The 16,103-nt window shown below is 55.7% G+C and overlaps 1 protein-coding gene across 2 annotated transcripts in view; it reads left to right on the top strand.

Annotated features, from left to right (window-relative positions):
- Positions 1–16,103, top strand: part of TAFA5 (TAFA chemokine like family member 5) — a 155,091-nt gene that overhangs the window by 101,807 nt on the left and 37,181 nt on the right. For both annotated transcript variants that reach the window (XM_063075972.1, XM_063075973.1), the window contains exon 3: positions 14,565–14,692. In XM_063075972.1, the coding sequence (XP_062932042.1) occupies positions 14,565–14,692 (128 nt within the window). The remainder of the gene's footprint in view (positions 1–14,564; positions 14,693–16,103) is intronic.

Here is a 16,103-nt window from a genome sequence, read left to right as displayed (position 1 = left end):
ATGAGGGTCCCTTTGAGGACTCTTCTGTAAGGAAAGTGACTGGGCCACTCCATGCACTGGGTGTCCATGCAGGGGATCCTATACTGTGTGTGCTGGCCCTGTGTGAGCTGGGGTTGAGCATGTGGCATGGGCTCTGGGGTCAGAGAGCAAGGTGCCACCAGCTGGGAAATAGCTCATGGGGAGTGAGAACATCGAGGGGCTGCCCGCAGGTGCCAGAGGCTGAACCCACAGCCTTTCCATGGAGAGGGAGCTGCTGGGCCTATTGGGAGGTGTGACCAGGCTCAGCACCAAATGTCTCAGGGACTGGAAAGAGATAGAGTGACCAAAATCCAGGCTCCAAGAAGGAGGCACGGATGCCGCTTTCTCCTGGGTGGACTTTACAGGTTGGGCTTTGATGTGGTGGCCCTGGGGAGCCAGTGGAGACCCTTGAGCAAGTGGCAGATATGCTGGGGCTGGGTGTTGTGTCAATTCAGACCATGAACTGGTTCATGGGTGCGTTTGGCCATTTACCCCATGTGTGCTGAGTGCCTGCTGTGTGTCTGCTCTCTGCCGGTGTGGGCACAGCTGCCTGCATCTGTCCAGCCTCAGCGCCCACCTCGGATTTGCCCGTGGGGGCTCAGGGTCAGCACCTCATACACAGCCACTCTCAGAGCTCGTCCCTGGGTCCTGGCATCACAGCAGTGATGTGCCCCTACCCCTGAAGCCCTTTTCCTCACGGTCCCCATCTCAATGCCTTTGTGCAGCACAGCATTGGCAAGGAGAACCACCTGATCCAGGTGACCCGAGACATCACCACCTCAGCCCCACCCCATACCGGGTAAGGCTTGGAGGCTCCTGTCCTACAACAGGGACACACAGGGCCAGGGTGGAACTCAGGCCTGGAATGCAGAAGCTGAAGGGAGTGGGGGGTGGCAGGGTCAACGCTGGAGCCTGGTCTCTGCCTTAGGTCCTGCTTACCACCTCCAGCCTTTCCTGGCCAGTGTCCTCATGGCCCTCACAGAGGCTTTGGGTCAGCTAGCCTGCCAGTCCCAGAGCAGGCCAGGTGGTGGGGAGGGCTGCTCTGGGGGGAAACAGGTACATGGTACGGTGGACCTCTCAAGGGCAAAGGTGAGCTGAGGTGGAGGAGAGAGCAGGACTCACCTGGGCTCCATAGGCCCCTGCAGCTCAGCTCAGTGTGGACCCTCAACCTGCCACCACGTGCATAGCCCATCCCACAGTGGCATGTTGACCACAGGTCCTGGGGAGGCCTCTGAGTTGGGGCCCCACCTCCTGAAGTGCAGAAGTGTGTATGTTTGGGAGGTCAAACAGGATCCTCTGCTAACAGGAGAAAAGCGGGTGTGGGGTTTGTGCGGCCATAGCTGTGAGGCCGTCCTGGGTCAGAGCTGTCCTCTGAAGTGGCTGAAGGTTGTTAGTAATGAGAGGGGTGGGGCTCCTGTACTGCAATCTTGGAGAGAGATTTGAGATCACATGCTGGCACTCCACCTGCCCGCCCACATGTGTGATGTGAGACATGTGCCTCCCTGCTTTGTGCCAAAGGGGTGTCCTGCAGTGGCAGTTTTCCCCGAGTATGGGTTCTCCTTGGACCTCGTGCTTGTGTCAGAAAAGAGTGTGTGTAGCTTGGAGAACAGCAGCTGTGGGAGAAGATGGGCACTGAGTCAGGGTGGGCCATGGTGTGTGCTAATCCCCTGGCCTTGGTCCCAGAGGACCACTCTCGAGGCCCAGGGAAGCCAGGGCCTTCCAAGGGGGCCCCCATAGGAGCATGCTAGCTCTCTTCCCTGTGTCAGAGGACGGACCTGGGGCAAAAGGGCATCCCTGAAGGGATGGGGCAGGATGATGTGTGAGGTGCCTGTGCTATGGTCACAGGGAGTGAGTTTCTGGGCTGCAATTCACTGGGGAGGATCTGAAAAGAGAGGCACCTGGGCTGGAAGGAGAGGAGGCTGTCAGGATGGAGCTAGAGCTTGACGCATTCCCCTCTCCAAACCTCAGCATACTCAGGTCTGAAATGAAGTTATGGGTGAGAACCTCCACCTGGAACTTCCATGTGGATGAAGCAAGCCATGTGCCTGGCAAAAAGATCGACCTAGGTAGCTGCTACAGATGGTCATGGTGATATCGGTGGGGTAATGATGGTGATGGTGATGTGGTGATGGTGATGTGATGATGGTGATGACAGGGATGGTGATGATGGTGAAGGTGATGGTGATAATGGTGATGATGATGATGGTGATCATGATGGTGATGATGGTGATGATGGTGATGAGGGTGATGATGGTGATGATGATGGTGATGGTGATGATGGTGATGAGGGTGATGATGGTGATGATGATGGTGATGGTGATGATGGTGATGATGGTGATGGTGATGATGGTGGTGATGGTGATGATGATGATGGTGGTGATGATGGTGATGGTGATGATGGTGATGATGGTGATGATGGTGGTGATGGTGGTGATGATGGTGATGATGGTGGTGATGATGATGATGATGGTGATGATGATGGTGATGATGATGGTGATGATGGTGGTGATGATGATGGTGATGATGATGGTGATGGTGATGATGGTGGTGATGGTGATGATGATGATGGTGATGATGGTGATGATGATGATGATGATGATGGTGATGATGATGGTGATGGTTATGTTGGTTGTGATGGTGATCATGATGGTGATGATGGTGATGATGGTGATGATGATGGTGATGGTGGTGGTGATGATGGTGGTGATGATGGTGGTGATGATGGTGATGATGGTGATGATGATGATGGTGATGATGGTGATGGTGATGGTGATGATGATGGTGATGGTGATGATGGTGATGGTGATGGTGATGGTGGTGATGATGGTGATGATGGTGATGGTGGTGGTGATGATGGTGATGGTGATGATGGTGGTGATGGTGGTGATGGTGATGATGGTGATGATGGTGATCATGGTGATGATGATGATGAGGGTGATGATGGTGATGGTGATGATGGTGATGATGATGGTGATGATGGTGATGGTGATGGTGATGATGGTGGTGATGATGGTGATGGTGGTGATGATGATGATGGTGATGATGGTGATGGTGATGGTGGTGGTGATAACAATGGTGATAGTGATGATGATGGTGACTGATGTTGGTTATGGCAATGATGATGGTGGTGACAATAATGAGATGATGATGATGATAGTGACAGTGGTTATGGTGATGATGGTGATAATGGTAATGATAGGGACCGAAAGAGGTTCTCAGGAGTGGGTGTGCTGGCTGACCTGAGCTGGCAGAGAAGAAGCTGAGACACAGGACTCTACCCACTGAGCAGAGGGAGGCTCCAATATAGCACAAGGAGACCAAACCCAAGGGTGGGGAATATTCTGCAGGAGTTGTCTGGAGCAGAGGCTCTGCCTGCTCAGAGGAGCAACCCGGGAGCTGAGCAAAGATGAGTTTGTAGATTGAAGGCATCTGACTTGGCAGAGGAGAGTGACAGGAAGCTTGGGTGGGTCTTCCAGGTGATGCTGGGATTTATAATAAGTACCAGTCTCCTGGGAAAAGGCAGTTCTCCCTGCAGGTGCCTTCCAAGTTGATCACCAGTGACCCCTTGGCCTACATAGGACACCTCGCCTACCTTAGGAATCATAGGGGAGAAGGGTATAAATGAGGTGATCTCTTGGGAGAAAGCTGTGATAGTAGTCACAGTGAGAGAGGGTTTGGGAACCCATGGAGGCCACTCCTACCTGAGGACACTGAGTCTGCTCTGAGAACAACGTTGGGTGGTCAGCAGGGTGGGTGTGGAGGAAGCAACTCCTCTGGGCCTGGAGGACAGGGGTTCTGGGCAAGGTGGGCAGCAGAGGAGGCTTTGCAGCCTGGCTCTTGGGGTCTCTGAAGCTTTGGGAATGTGCTACAGAGAGGGGGTTCAGGACTGAGCAGCCCAAGCCCAGCACATGCCTTCATGAGGCTCTCCGCCCTGCTCCACTCAGTCCCCACCCAGCCTCCCACAGGCCCAGCTGTGAGCAAGAAGAAATCAATGCTCAATCAAGTTGAGTGTCTTGATTACCTGGTACTGGCATCTAATTACTGCAGGAGGCTGCAGGTGACTCAAGATGTTCTCCTAGAGTGACTAAAGTAACCATAGAATCTGCTGGAATCTCCCAAGTTTAGCAGGGGTGATGCTTCTGCCACTGAATGGGGTCAGAGGGAACAAAGTCATGTTTTGATTCTCCCCACACCTCATGCTTGTTCCAAATGCCTGCCTCCAGATTCCTGTGTATAGGGAAAGTGAAGGAAAGTGGTCAGGGTCTCTCAGATGTTCAGAATCTTACTGAGCATTTGATGTAAATATGCACATGTGCCCAGGTGTTCCTTGGCTGTTGTCTAATATCAATACGCTTGGGCACCTAGGTGTTCCTGGGTTGTCTGACTCATACCCAGGTGTCCTGGGTTATAGGACTTAAGTATAAAGGAAGAACGGTTCTGACCCACAGTGCCCCCCACACCCAGGATGTTCGGGGGGGGCGGGGCATGGGGAGGCCGCTATTGCTGTTGGAGGCTGTTGCTGCAAGCTCTTGCTGCCAGGGCCCCTGGGATCTTCTGGAAGGCCACTGCAGCTGTTGCTGGAGGCTGCTGTAAGTTGTGGCTGCTGCTGCTGCTGAACACTGAGGTTGTGTCATCTGCCAACAGCTCCCAGGATCTTTCCCAATTACTTAGCTTGTGGACTTGCGTGTGAAGGGTCTGGTGACCCAGCCTGGCATGTGAAGGGTCTGTGGGCCCTGGCCCTAGGAATACATTGTGTCTCTGTGGGACCCCAGCAGTGTGCCCCTCAGAGGAGCTGTCCCAGGACACCAACTCCTCCTTGTCTTTGGACAGGGAGGTGAGACCTTCCCAAGAGCTTTCCCCACCCCAGGGCAGGCATCTCCTGGACTCCCTTTTATAGCCCTAGGCAACCTGCATTCCAGTTGGGCTCCACTGGCCCCGTGCCTGGTGAGAGCTGTGTCCCCACCTGAGGAGGCCCCTCTGGCTCGGCCAGGCCACTCTCCTGACAGGCTCAGGCACCAGCTGTGCTTCCTGCTCCACTGACCAGATTGCTGCCGCCTGGTGACAGACAGATGCCCAGAGCACCATTCTCAGGCTTTACTAATGTGAACACTCCTTCTAAGGGAAAGGTCCGTGCCTGCACCCCACCACTGACCTACCGTGCTTCTGTTATAATGTTGCAGGAATACGAAACTTGCTTCAGTTATAATGTTGCAGGAATATGAAGGAACACAAAGCTGGGAGCCCTCATCAGACTATAAAACGAGAATAAACAGAAACTCATGTACAAATTAAACACAAACAAAACTGCAAAACCAATAAAATTTAAATTTGCAGCATTAATTTTACAGGGCAGCTGTTTCCCAGAGACACAGCACGGCGGCGGGCTCCAGGGTGGGAAGATCTGCTGCAGTTTGCTAGATGCTTAAAGCTCCTTCTGCGTTCAGCGCAGTGACACCTGCTCACGCATAAATGAGGGTGTGTTGCGTGAAATCGTGTTGATAATTGTGTGGCTTTGCTTGCTGTAATCGCACCTTATATTTAACCGAGAGCCGTCCCGGAAGGCACTTTTAATAGCGGATTCCTGATAAGTCGCCTAAGCTGTCTCCTTCATGTGAAGACAAGCTTCGCCTTGCAGTGTGATTAAGCGCTGCTTTAAATGGGAATAATCCAATTACTGCAAGGACTGGGAACAGAAAAGACTCTCATTGCCTATTTACTGCTGCACTTGTTGCTAACGAACTGCGCCAAGTCAGGGGGCAGGAAGGCAGGCAGAGTGTGGTCTTAGGCGCTAGGACCCCTGGTCCTGGGGTCGGCTGCCCTTCTGAGAGGCACATCTAGGCCCCCATCTCTTATTTCTGTTGGAATCCACATGGGATTCTGGGGTGGGTGGGCCTTTGCTTGATGTGAACACTGATGAACATGCACATGGATACACACACACACCATACACGCCCCCCAGCTCACATTCACGGTCTGTGGACTGCATTTGGAGGTGAAGTGTCCCTCCAGATCACACAGAACACACCTGTGTATATTCCAGTTTTAGATTACTGTTGAAAAAAATGCAACCTCTTAAGAAAAGGCAGGTGGAGAGAATTCTTGGGCCTCCAATCACTGTCCCAGGAGGCAGTGGTCCAGGGCAAATCCCTAATATGCTGAGAAGACTTGGAAGGTGCACAGCTCACCACGGACCTTGCAGCTCCGGTGTAATAAAAACAACCAGGGCTAAGGCTAAATGTTCTCCAGCCTTTCACGGGAGTCTCAGGTCTGGATAGGCATGGGGGCCCTCTGGATCCTGGGACGTGGTGCCTCTGCACTGGTGATTTGTAGGAGACACTGGCAGGCTCTCCCTCCCTCAGAGAATGCCAGGGAGATCCCCTCCAGCCAGTGGGTCTTACAGTTAGTTAGATGGCCACCCGGAGTGCCCAGTGGAAAGTGCTGGGCTGCTGGGAGGTGGGGGTAAGGGTTGGTGACAGCCTGAGGGGCAGCCAGAGGGCAGGGGTCACTTTACCTCACCACCTCCCCAAGCATAGGGTTGCTTCACTACACCACTGTCCAGAGCAAGTTGTGTGCATACCCTGCTAGATCTGCACACCCCTCCCAGAAACATGAGCTCCCTGGTGCACGTCCAGGCCAGCCCAGAAAAGGGAGTGCTCTGCCCAGAAAAGGGGCATTTTTAAGCTGCTCCCATTTCCCTTTGACAAGGCAGAATATAAAATTATTTTAAAACAAAACAGTCGTTTCATCTACTGTTAACGTTGTCTCTTGCTTTTCTTTTCTGTCTCATGGTTTTCTTTCTTGTGAAGCCTCTGGGAGGTTGGGCCCTCAGGTCTCCGCCCTCCGAGCGATGTGTCCACAGGCAGCGCCTCACCTCCATGCACCTGCTGCTCACCTGTGCGGGGGTCACAGGACCACCGACTGTAAACCCAGAGGGATTGCTGCGGGTTGGATAGGAGAGTAGCAATCTCTCTGGGTTGGACAGGAGAGATCTCTGCAGGTTGGACAGGGCCCAGGCATGGAAAGCACTCAGCAGGAAGAGGGGTGCATGTTCCTCCTTGCTGACTCCCCCTGTGCAGAGCCTCTCCTCTCATTCCCACCCCTGCTGTCTGGCCTGCCTTGGGAGCTCCAGCTGTGCATGCACACCTCCCCAGCGAGGCCAGGCCCTTGTGGCTTGTTGTCTGTGGACATACTGTCCTCAGCCCACCCCATGTCCCTGCATGCCTGCCCTTGAGCTGGAAATCTGCCTCTGGGGTCCGCAGCCTCCTGCTACTCTCTGCTTTTACTTACCAGGGGAGAAGGGGAGGGTGGTTCAAGGGCAGAGACCATGGGTCACTGTCTTGCATGCATATTAGTTGTTCCGTGGCTACTTAACTTAGTGAACTAATGGGCTCAAGAGCATGCCGGCCATTTGGACCCAAGTCTTTGCAGCCTGAGAGGAGACTGGGGGTGGCCCTTGCAGAGGGAAAGAGCAGGAGCAGACTGGGTGTTCTCTTCTCCAGGAAGGGGGTTTGGGATGCCCCTCACAGTGCTGGATGGGGGTGTCTGTGCTGTGGCTGGCACTCCGTGTGGGCTGGACTCTGTAGGTTGCAGGCATAAAGCAGCTGGACTGGTTATTTCTGCATGCTGGTGCAAACTTTTCCGGCTGCTCCAAGGTAATAAAATGTTCTCTGGACACTGTCAGCAGCAAGAATGGTCCTATTTCAATAATTAAAATGTCCAATCCCATAATAAACAAACCCCAATGTCCTTCAAAGACAAGATTCCCTCACCCTCTCTGGCTGAGCCTTGCATCCAGCTGGGGACCCCCACTTAGATGTCTGCTTCTTGTCCCCCAGGTCGGGCTGGGGAGAGGGCTTCCTGGGAAGAGTCACCTGGTTGTGTTAGTTAAGGCACCAGCAGCCCTTAGTCTCAAGGGCCTGACACGAAAGACATGTCTCAGTAACTTCTGTGTTTGGAGGATGCTGGGGAGGAAGGTGGAGGCTCGTGCATGGGGACACCTTGACGGACAGGCTTGGAGACGGCTCCCATCTCTTCAGCCTGACACTGGCAGTGTCAGGAGGGTGGGCGCAGTGGCTGGTGGAGGCTGGGGGCAGCTCTCGAGGATGGCTCTCCTCTGGGGGGCTGTGCATGCTCCTCTCAGCAAGCCTGGGAGGACTCTGGCCCTGGCATCTTGTCATCGAGGACCTTCAGTTGGCTGTGACTTTGCAAGTCCTGTGGCAACCCCATCCCCCAACTCTCCTGTCTGTTTGGACTTGTCCCTGGTCTCTGCAGCACCCTTGCTGGGCCCGTCACCCAGTTGCTGCCATGATCCGTCTTCAACTCCATTCAAGATTCCCCCAACCACTTTTGACAAGTTGGCCTTTTGGCAAATGGGCCGGGAGCCTGAACAGCTCTGTGTGAGGACCTTCGGCCCAGGCCAAGCCCCCACCCACATTTTGGCCCTTTCCTCCCCGGAGCTTGTTTACATAGCCACTGCCCTGTCCTCCCTGTGCTCTGCATGTGTTCTCTGCACCTGCCCCTGTGGTGCTTCTGGGTCTCACTCTGTCACTGACGTGGTCTGGGCTGCAGCACCTCCTTCATCCTGGGTAGAGGGAGGTCCAGGAACATGCCTCTGTCCCAGAAGCAGCCTAAGTGCCCCTCAGAGGGCATCACGGAGCAGGGAGAAGAGATCTCAGGACACGCTACTGGAGAAGTCGGGTGGCATAGGGACCCCATGTGCTCACGCGTAGAAGCAGTCCTCAAAAGTGCACACTGTGGATGTGAGTGTATAGACTCGTGTGTGGACGTGTGTGGTGTGCATATGAGTGTGGATGTGTGTGTCCATTGGCACTTGTGTGTGGACACATATGGATGTGTGTGTGGATATGTGTGGTGTGCACACGTGTCTCTGTGTGTGGATATGATATGCAGAACGTGGCTGGGGAGCGGGGTAGCATGTGGGAGCCTGTGGTACCTTTGGAGAAGCTTGTGTGGTGCAGGAAGGGAACAGGCTCCCCAGGCCTCTGCGGCTGGGTCCTGGGGCTGTGATGCCATCAGAGACTCAGGGCTGGTGGAACGGTCCCCTGAACCCCCCAGGTCCAGTCTTCACCGTTCTGCAGCCCACACCCTTCCCTCTCCAGGCATGTCTCAAGCACCTGCTCTCCACCGGCCCCAGGAACAGGCTCAGTAAACCTGCTGGTGTGGGAGATGCCATGCCCTGGCCCACTGGTTACCAAGTGTGAATAAGTTGTGACAGCTGCCCGCCTGGAGAGACCTTCAGTCGCCATCATCCACAACCCCAGGAAGCTCCATCAGTCCCTGGGGACGCCCTGCCCCTGCCCAAGAGCTGTTGCAACACTGGACCAGAGGAGGGGCTTTCTTGCATGGGTGAAACAGAATTGGAGGCATGGGCATGAAAGACCCCTTTGTTCCTGGGACATGGTGGCCCAGTGCTGTGCTCAGACTGCCTCCCGCAGGAAGTGGCTGGGGCTGGGGGCACCAAGCTCCTGCTGCAAACAGAGGGTGTTGTGTCCTCTGCATTGGCCTGCCAGTGCCCTGCGAGGGCTACCACCAGACACACCCAGCTCCAGGGGATGGGGCGGAGCCAAAGACTTCTGTCCATTCATTCCACAGATGCTGCAGGCTAGGCCAGTCCCAGAATGACCTGCCTGCATGTGCGTGGGAGTCCACATGGGTGTGTGTGTGTGTGTGTGCATGTGTGTTAATGCATATTGGTGGGTATGTTTGTGTGAGAGAAAGTACACATGGGTGTGTGTGTGCATGAGTGTGAGTGCACATGAAGGAGTGCACCTGGTATACGTGTGTGTGTGTGTGTGTGTGTGCCTGTGTGGGAATGCACATGGGTGTGTGTGTGTGCACGCATAACTCTGTGTGTCTGTACACACATGTGCATGTGTGTATATATGTGTGCTGTGCCTGCACGTGTTTCTACGTGTGTGGGCATGCATTTTTGTGTACACACATGTATTTGCACATGTGTATGGTATGTACATGCATGCCTCCAGGCGGGGGCAGCATGGTGGCTGCAGCATTGGCAGGACACATGTCCCCTCCCCCAGCCTAAGGCCCTCAGGACCATCCCCCATTCTGTCCTCTGTCCTCCCGACCCTGAGCACCACTGTTCATGTTGTTACAAGGTGGGTATTGAGCTCTCCCCTTGGGGGCAGGGAACACGTGTTTCCACCCACTAGCCCCAGCTCTTGGAACAGAGTGTGTGGTGGAGCAGGGCCGAATGCTGGAGAGGGACCAGCAGCCCCTCACATGCTGTGGAGAAGGCGACCAGCCCAAGTGGAACAGGGGCCCTGCTGCCAGAGCCGTGGGCCTGGATCCTCCCCAGAGAGGGGCCATGAGCTGGGTCCTAGTGGAGGGACGCTCCTAGGGCTCTCTGAAGGCTGGCGGGTCTCCCCTAGCATCCGTCCACTGTCCTGTGAGTGGCCTCCAGTGGCCTTCCTCATGGTCACTGGCCAGCACAGCCCTGTGCCGAGTGCTTCTGCCTGTATGTCCTGTGTCCCCTGCATCCATCCCCTGCATCATTCCAGCCTCCTTTCTTCTCAGGGAGGTCCTGGCCCAGTTGGTGAGGTCCCTGGCCGAGGGCCCCAGCTGGCATGGGCAGTGCAGAAGGTCAGCCCCGGCTGCCCCCTTCCACCTGCCTTCCAAAGCTGGACCTGCTGCTGATGCTTCCTCTGGGCCACCCAGAGTCCTGCTCTGAGTGTGGCTGGGGTGTGGAGCCTCGGCCATCCTGCCTCCAGAGCTCCATTTCCCTTTTGCAAATGAGGTCACCTTTCCTGGGACAGCCAGTCTTCTGCTCTTGGCTCTCAGGAGGGGGCTGGTGTGAGGGACACCGGCCACCCTGGTGTAGGAGGTTTCTGAAGCCCCACTGGGCTCAGTGTGAGAGCCAGAGGTTCACTGTGCCCAAGGTTTCCCCGGGCAGAAGTCTACTCAGTGGTCACAGGGCAGCACAAATTGGGATTTCTCTTAAGGCCACCCTCGAGCCTCTTCCCATTCTGTCCCCCAGTGATGGATGCTATAACCCCCTTGCCCTCACCACACACACACAGACACACACAGATGCACACACAGACACAGACACACATACAGACACACATGCAGGCACAGACACACACACACATGCAGGCACAAGAAAGACACAGACACACACACGCAGACACACAACCCTTTCTTCAGCTTGTCGAGGTATTTTCTCAGGCATTGCCAACAGGATTTCTGGGATTGGCGTGTGTGCATGTTATTCCTGTAGCCTCGTCACGGGTTTAAGGTTTGTATTTGCCGGTGTCTAGGGAAGTTTGCCCATCATTTTTTACTGTCACTAGAAATGATGCATTGGGGTGGGAGGCACAGCTGCTGGTGACGTTCTGCACGAGTCATGAGCAGGGGAGGGAAAGGGGCCCGGGGAAGATGTGCTGACAAACACGGTGACTCCCCTCGTGGCCCCCAGGGTCGCTGCCAGTGCAGGAGGGCGGCTCAGGCCTCTGCGTGGTGGCCTGGGCAGTGGGCACTCGTCCCAGGCAGCCGGGAGGGTCCTCCCCCCACGCCGCCTGTGAGTCCAGTGAGCACTGTCCCCTCGCAGGAGTATTTCTCCATGCCTGACTTGTCAGTTGACGAGGGACACTTGCTAGTCTTAAGGTCTTCCTGGCTGCCTTAGCCAGATCAGGCTGCCACAGCAAAGTACCACAGCCTGGGCGGCTTAAACAACAGACATTTGTTCTCTTGCAGTTCTGGAGGCTGAATTCAAGATCAAGGCACTGGCAGACTGGGTTCCTGGCTTGCAGATAGCCGCCGTCCTGCCCTGTGGTGTCCTCACATGGGGAGGGGGACAGAGACAGAAACAGCAAGCTTCATGGTGTCTTTTCCTATAAGGACACTAATCCCATCAGATTGGAGTTCCCCCCTTATCTCCAAATACAGGGTTTTGAGAGTTCAACATATGAATTTGTGGGGGATGCAAGTTCATGATAGCACTGGCCCGCAAAGGAGCTGCTCTCAGCAGTGCCTGGCTGTTGGCAGCCCGACGTACTGGCTGTGGGTGTGAGGACCCTGGGGTGGGGCTGGCTGGGCAGGACCGGCAGGAGGCCACACACTACCCAGCGCCCACTGCGGTGGGTGTGGCCCACAGAACTAATTGATCTCAGGACCCCCTCTGCTGCGCTCAGTTCAGTTTGTCAGCACTGGAAGGAGAGGACAGCCACTCTAGTCTGTCTTCCAACTGCCCCTGGCCTCCTGGGTCCACCTGCACTGCAAGGACCCCAAGCCCGGCACCCTCATTGGGGGTGAGTGAGCCCTCTCTGCTGTCCCTGTCCTCTTTTGCCCACTGCTCCTGCAGGGACAGTCACAGCCTGCAGGGCAAGCGCATAATGGACAGGGCTCCATGCAAAGTGGAAATGCTGCCCCTGGTGAACACTGTGATGAATTTCAAGAGCATCATGCAGGCAGCGGCCCTTCTGCGCGTGGGGCCGTGCACAGGATGCCCATCTGACCACGCGTGCACACGCTCACCTACGTTGGCACAACCATTTCTGTTTAGTCATCCCTCCCTTACTGTGAGAAATCTCGGGAGAAATTTTAGTAAACAAGTATCCTGGGGAACCACAGTTTTAGTTTACAGAAATTGAGAGTTCTGTGATTTATTATTTTAAAAAAGAAGGAGCAGTGAAATGGAAGGGAAAGCCCAGGAGCTGGGGAGGCTGTCAGAGGGACCAGGATTAGAGACAGCCAGGGGCTGGGGTCCCCTGTCGCCCTGGTCCTGGCGACCCTGCAGCTTGTGCCTGTGTGGGTGACAGAGTCCCTCCCCAGCCTGCAGGGCTGGCAACCAGGGCTTCAGCTCACACACCTGGGTCTCTACTTCGCTGGGGCCGGGGTGGGCCAGGCGGAGCATTGAGGCCCAGGGAGGAGGAATCCAGTCAGGTGAATGTGGAGGTCCTTCATATGCAAATTGCTGGCATCCAAACAAGATGACCTTGAATCCTCTCCTTGAAAGTGTGTGAGGAATGGGGACTGAGAGTCCAGGCAAGGCCCTGAATGTGGAGGTCCTTCATATGCAAATTGCTGGCATCCAAACAAGATGACCTTGAATCCTCTCCTTGAAAGTGTGTGAGGAATGGGGACTGAGAGTCCAGGCAAGGCCCTCCGGGCACTGGGTGGGGTCGGTGCAGGTGACCTTCGCATTTGGCATCAGGAGCACTGTCAACCAAGTGTATGTGGGGCAGATGCCCAGACTCTCTGTCCTCTCAGGGCCTTTGTCCCACGCTCTTTAACATTTATTTTAAGTAAGATTTTAAGGTTTTTGCAACTTCCAACCATGGGTTTCAAGTTAGGGGTAGAACTCATGTGTGTAATTGAAGTGTATGTGTTTATAACTTAACTCTGAGTTAAAATAATACCTGGCAGCTGGTTGGCGTCCGATATGAACGTCCACGTTTTCAACTGGGTTGTAAGCCTTGTTGATAGGTCCTGTTTCACCGAAAGTGTGACCAGTAATGCAGCGCACTACGAAGGACGTGGCGCACCGGCCCCCACGTCGGCGGGTCCCTGAGGGATTTGAGTGTCTGTTAATTTCGGTATGTGCGGGAGTCCTGGAACCAACCCGGCAGATACCGAGGAACAATTGTACCTTTTCCCTAACTTGAGAAATGACTGAAAGTTCTTTTAAGGTTCTTGTAATGAAGGTTACATTAATGCCATCATCGTTTTCTCCGTTATGAAGTCCCTGCTTCTAGGGTTTTCTGTTACAGAGTATCCTCCAGTCTGCCCACCCTTAGGGTCACAAAGCAGAGAGGGTTCCCAGCGGGGAGAGAGCGTGCAGTTCTCTTCTGCGTGTGAGAAGTCGATGAGGACTTTAGGGTCCCCATGCTGACGGGGAGTCAGAGGCCACTGCCCACCTACTTGGCCTCTCCCGAGCAACCCTGCCTCTCTGCCCCATCCAGGGGCCATGACAAAGACTCAAGTCCCTTAGTCTCGGAGGCTTGGCATTGCTGGAACAGCCTCAGGGGCAGCCCAGCATGTGCAGATGAGATGTAGGTGGACGGGAGAGGGGGTTGGGGGGCTGGACGACAGAGGTTGCTATAAAACCTGCGTCGACCACCTGCTTCCCGCTGGGCCCCATTCCCAGCACTCACCCTGGGCTCCCCTTGGTCCCCTCCTGTGAATACCCATCTTCAGTGCATCCAAGGGCTGTCCGGACCAGGAACCCCCTTCTCTTTCCCTTGCCTGGTTCTCCAGCGGATTCCAGGCAAAGGAGAGAGCCGGGTGGTCTCGGTTACTACTCACTGGTCCGTGACTGACCAGTGACAGAGCCCGACTTGGGAGCAGGCACTCAACTAGGACACCAGGGAGGTGCAGCTGCCTGGCCAGGCCTCCCTGCCAGACCGTGCCTGGGCAACCCCAGGGCCATCTGGAGCTGGGTGTGGGGCCACACTGTGTGCTGCCCCTGGGCCTTCCTACCCCCTCAGTGCTAAGCCTCAGGCCCCTTCCGGGATGTGGGCATGTCCCAGCTGAGCAGCACACTGACCAGCTGTCTCTTCTCTCCACAGCACGAATCATCAGAACAAAGCAATGGTGTGACATGCTCCCGTGTCTGGAGGGGGAGGGCTGCGACCTGCTAATCAACCGGTCAGGCTGGACGTGCACACAGCCCGGTGGGCGGATAAAGACGACCACGGTAAGTGGCCCGTTTGCTTCCTTGTGGGCACTCTGGGGAAGGTGAGGGGCCCGCAGGCGCCAGAGCACATGAGGGGAGGAGGACGCCATGTGGGCCACGCTGGGGCAGGCAGCAGCTGGTCGCTCCTTCCTCGCGTCACCTACTGGGACTGTCCCTACTGCAATGGTCACTGAGTGCACACAGGGTCACCGGCAAGGCTGGTCAGCTCAGAAGTTAGATCAGTGTCCAGGCGCAAACCCTGTTGGGAGGCCGTTTATGGGCAGGTGTGCCTGTCACTCTAGACTGGGGATCGTCGGATGCCTCCTGCGGGTGAACTTCCCCGTCACTCTGGGGTACAGGGAGCATCTAAAGAGACCGGACTGAGAGATGCTGTGTGTGGGGGCAGGAATTCGAAACCCTTAGCCCTCCCAGTCCTGTCTCACTCCCAGGAGAGTCTAGGAGAGGCTGCTCTTTCTAGAGATCCACCTGAGAGCTTTCTGGGAAGACAGAGACCTGGTGACTGGCAGCCTGCTGGACGGCCACAGCCCGGTCCTCTGATCAGTGTGACCCAGGAGTCAGGGTTTGGATGCATGGGAGGGGCAACCCTGCATGCAGGAGATATGGCCGTGACAAAGGGGTCATTTGGATGAATCAGTCCAGCCCCCTGAATTAACCCCTATAGGAGATGAGGCTTAGACAGTGAGCCCCCAGACCCACCAACTGGCTGTAGTGTTGTCTGGCAAATGTGTTGCATGTTTACCTACCAGGGACAGCGTCCTCCCTCCCAGGTGTGAGCTCCGACAGGTGATGGATAGGGGAGAGGCTGAGGCAACCTCTGGTTCCTAGAAGGTCACAGGACTGGAAATTAAGAACCTCGGTCCTTGCCCCCACTCAGCCCCTGAGGCATGGCGGGGCTGTGGACGTGTTACTGTCCCTTCTTGGCCTCAGTGTCCACAATTGTAGCTGTTGTCCGTGTGGCCAAGCAGCATGGGGGTGTGGCTGGGGAGGTCAGGCCTGGTGCGTGTGACCACAGTGTGGCGTTGGCGGCAGGCCCTGAGTGAGACGCCCGCAGCCCCAGCACCCCTCGGTGCAGCCATGCATGGATGGGGGCTTCTCACCTCCTCATCTCTTACCTCTCAGGCTCCTGTTCTGCTGGAGGGACTCTGGGGGGTTTGGTCTGGGTGAGTCAGATGAGTGTCTGTGACCTGCAAAGGAGGGGGGCTGAAGACGGAGCACCCCTGTCCTGGAGGCCCCTCCCCAGTCCCTATCCCCTCCCACCTCCCTGCTTCTGGGTCACAAACAGCACAGGGGACCCTGGCCACCTGCAGCATTTGCAGCTCCCCCTGGAAGCCAGTATCAAACGAGGGGCCACCCAGCCCTGACTGACAGGTTGCTGGGGGAAAGCAGCAGACGGGGAGGCTGGGTGCTGACT

Source organism: Cynocephalus volans, chromosome 12 (genome assembly GCF_027409185.1).
Source record: "Cynocephalus volans isolate mCynVol1 chromosome 12, mCynVol1.pri, whole genome shotgun sequence".
In the NCBI taxonomy this organism is placed as follows: domain Eukaryota; kingdom Metazoa; phylum Chordata; class Mammalia; order Dermoptera; family Cynocephalidae; genus Cynocephalus; species Cynocephalus volans.
This window is presented reverse-complemented; position numbering and strand designations above follow the sequence as displayed.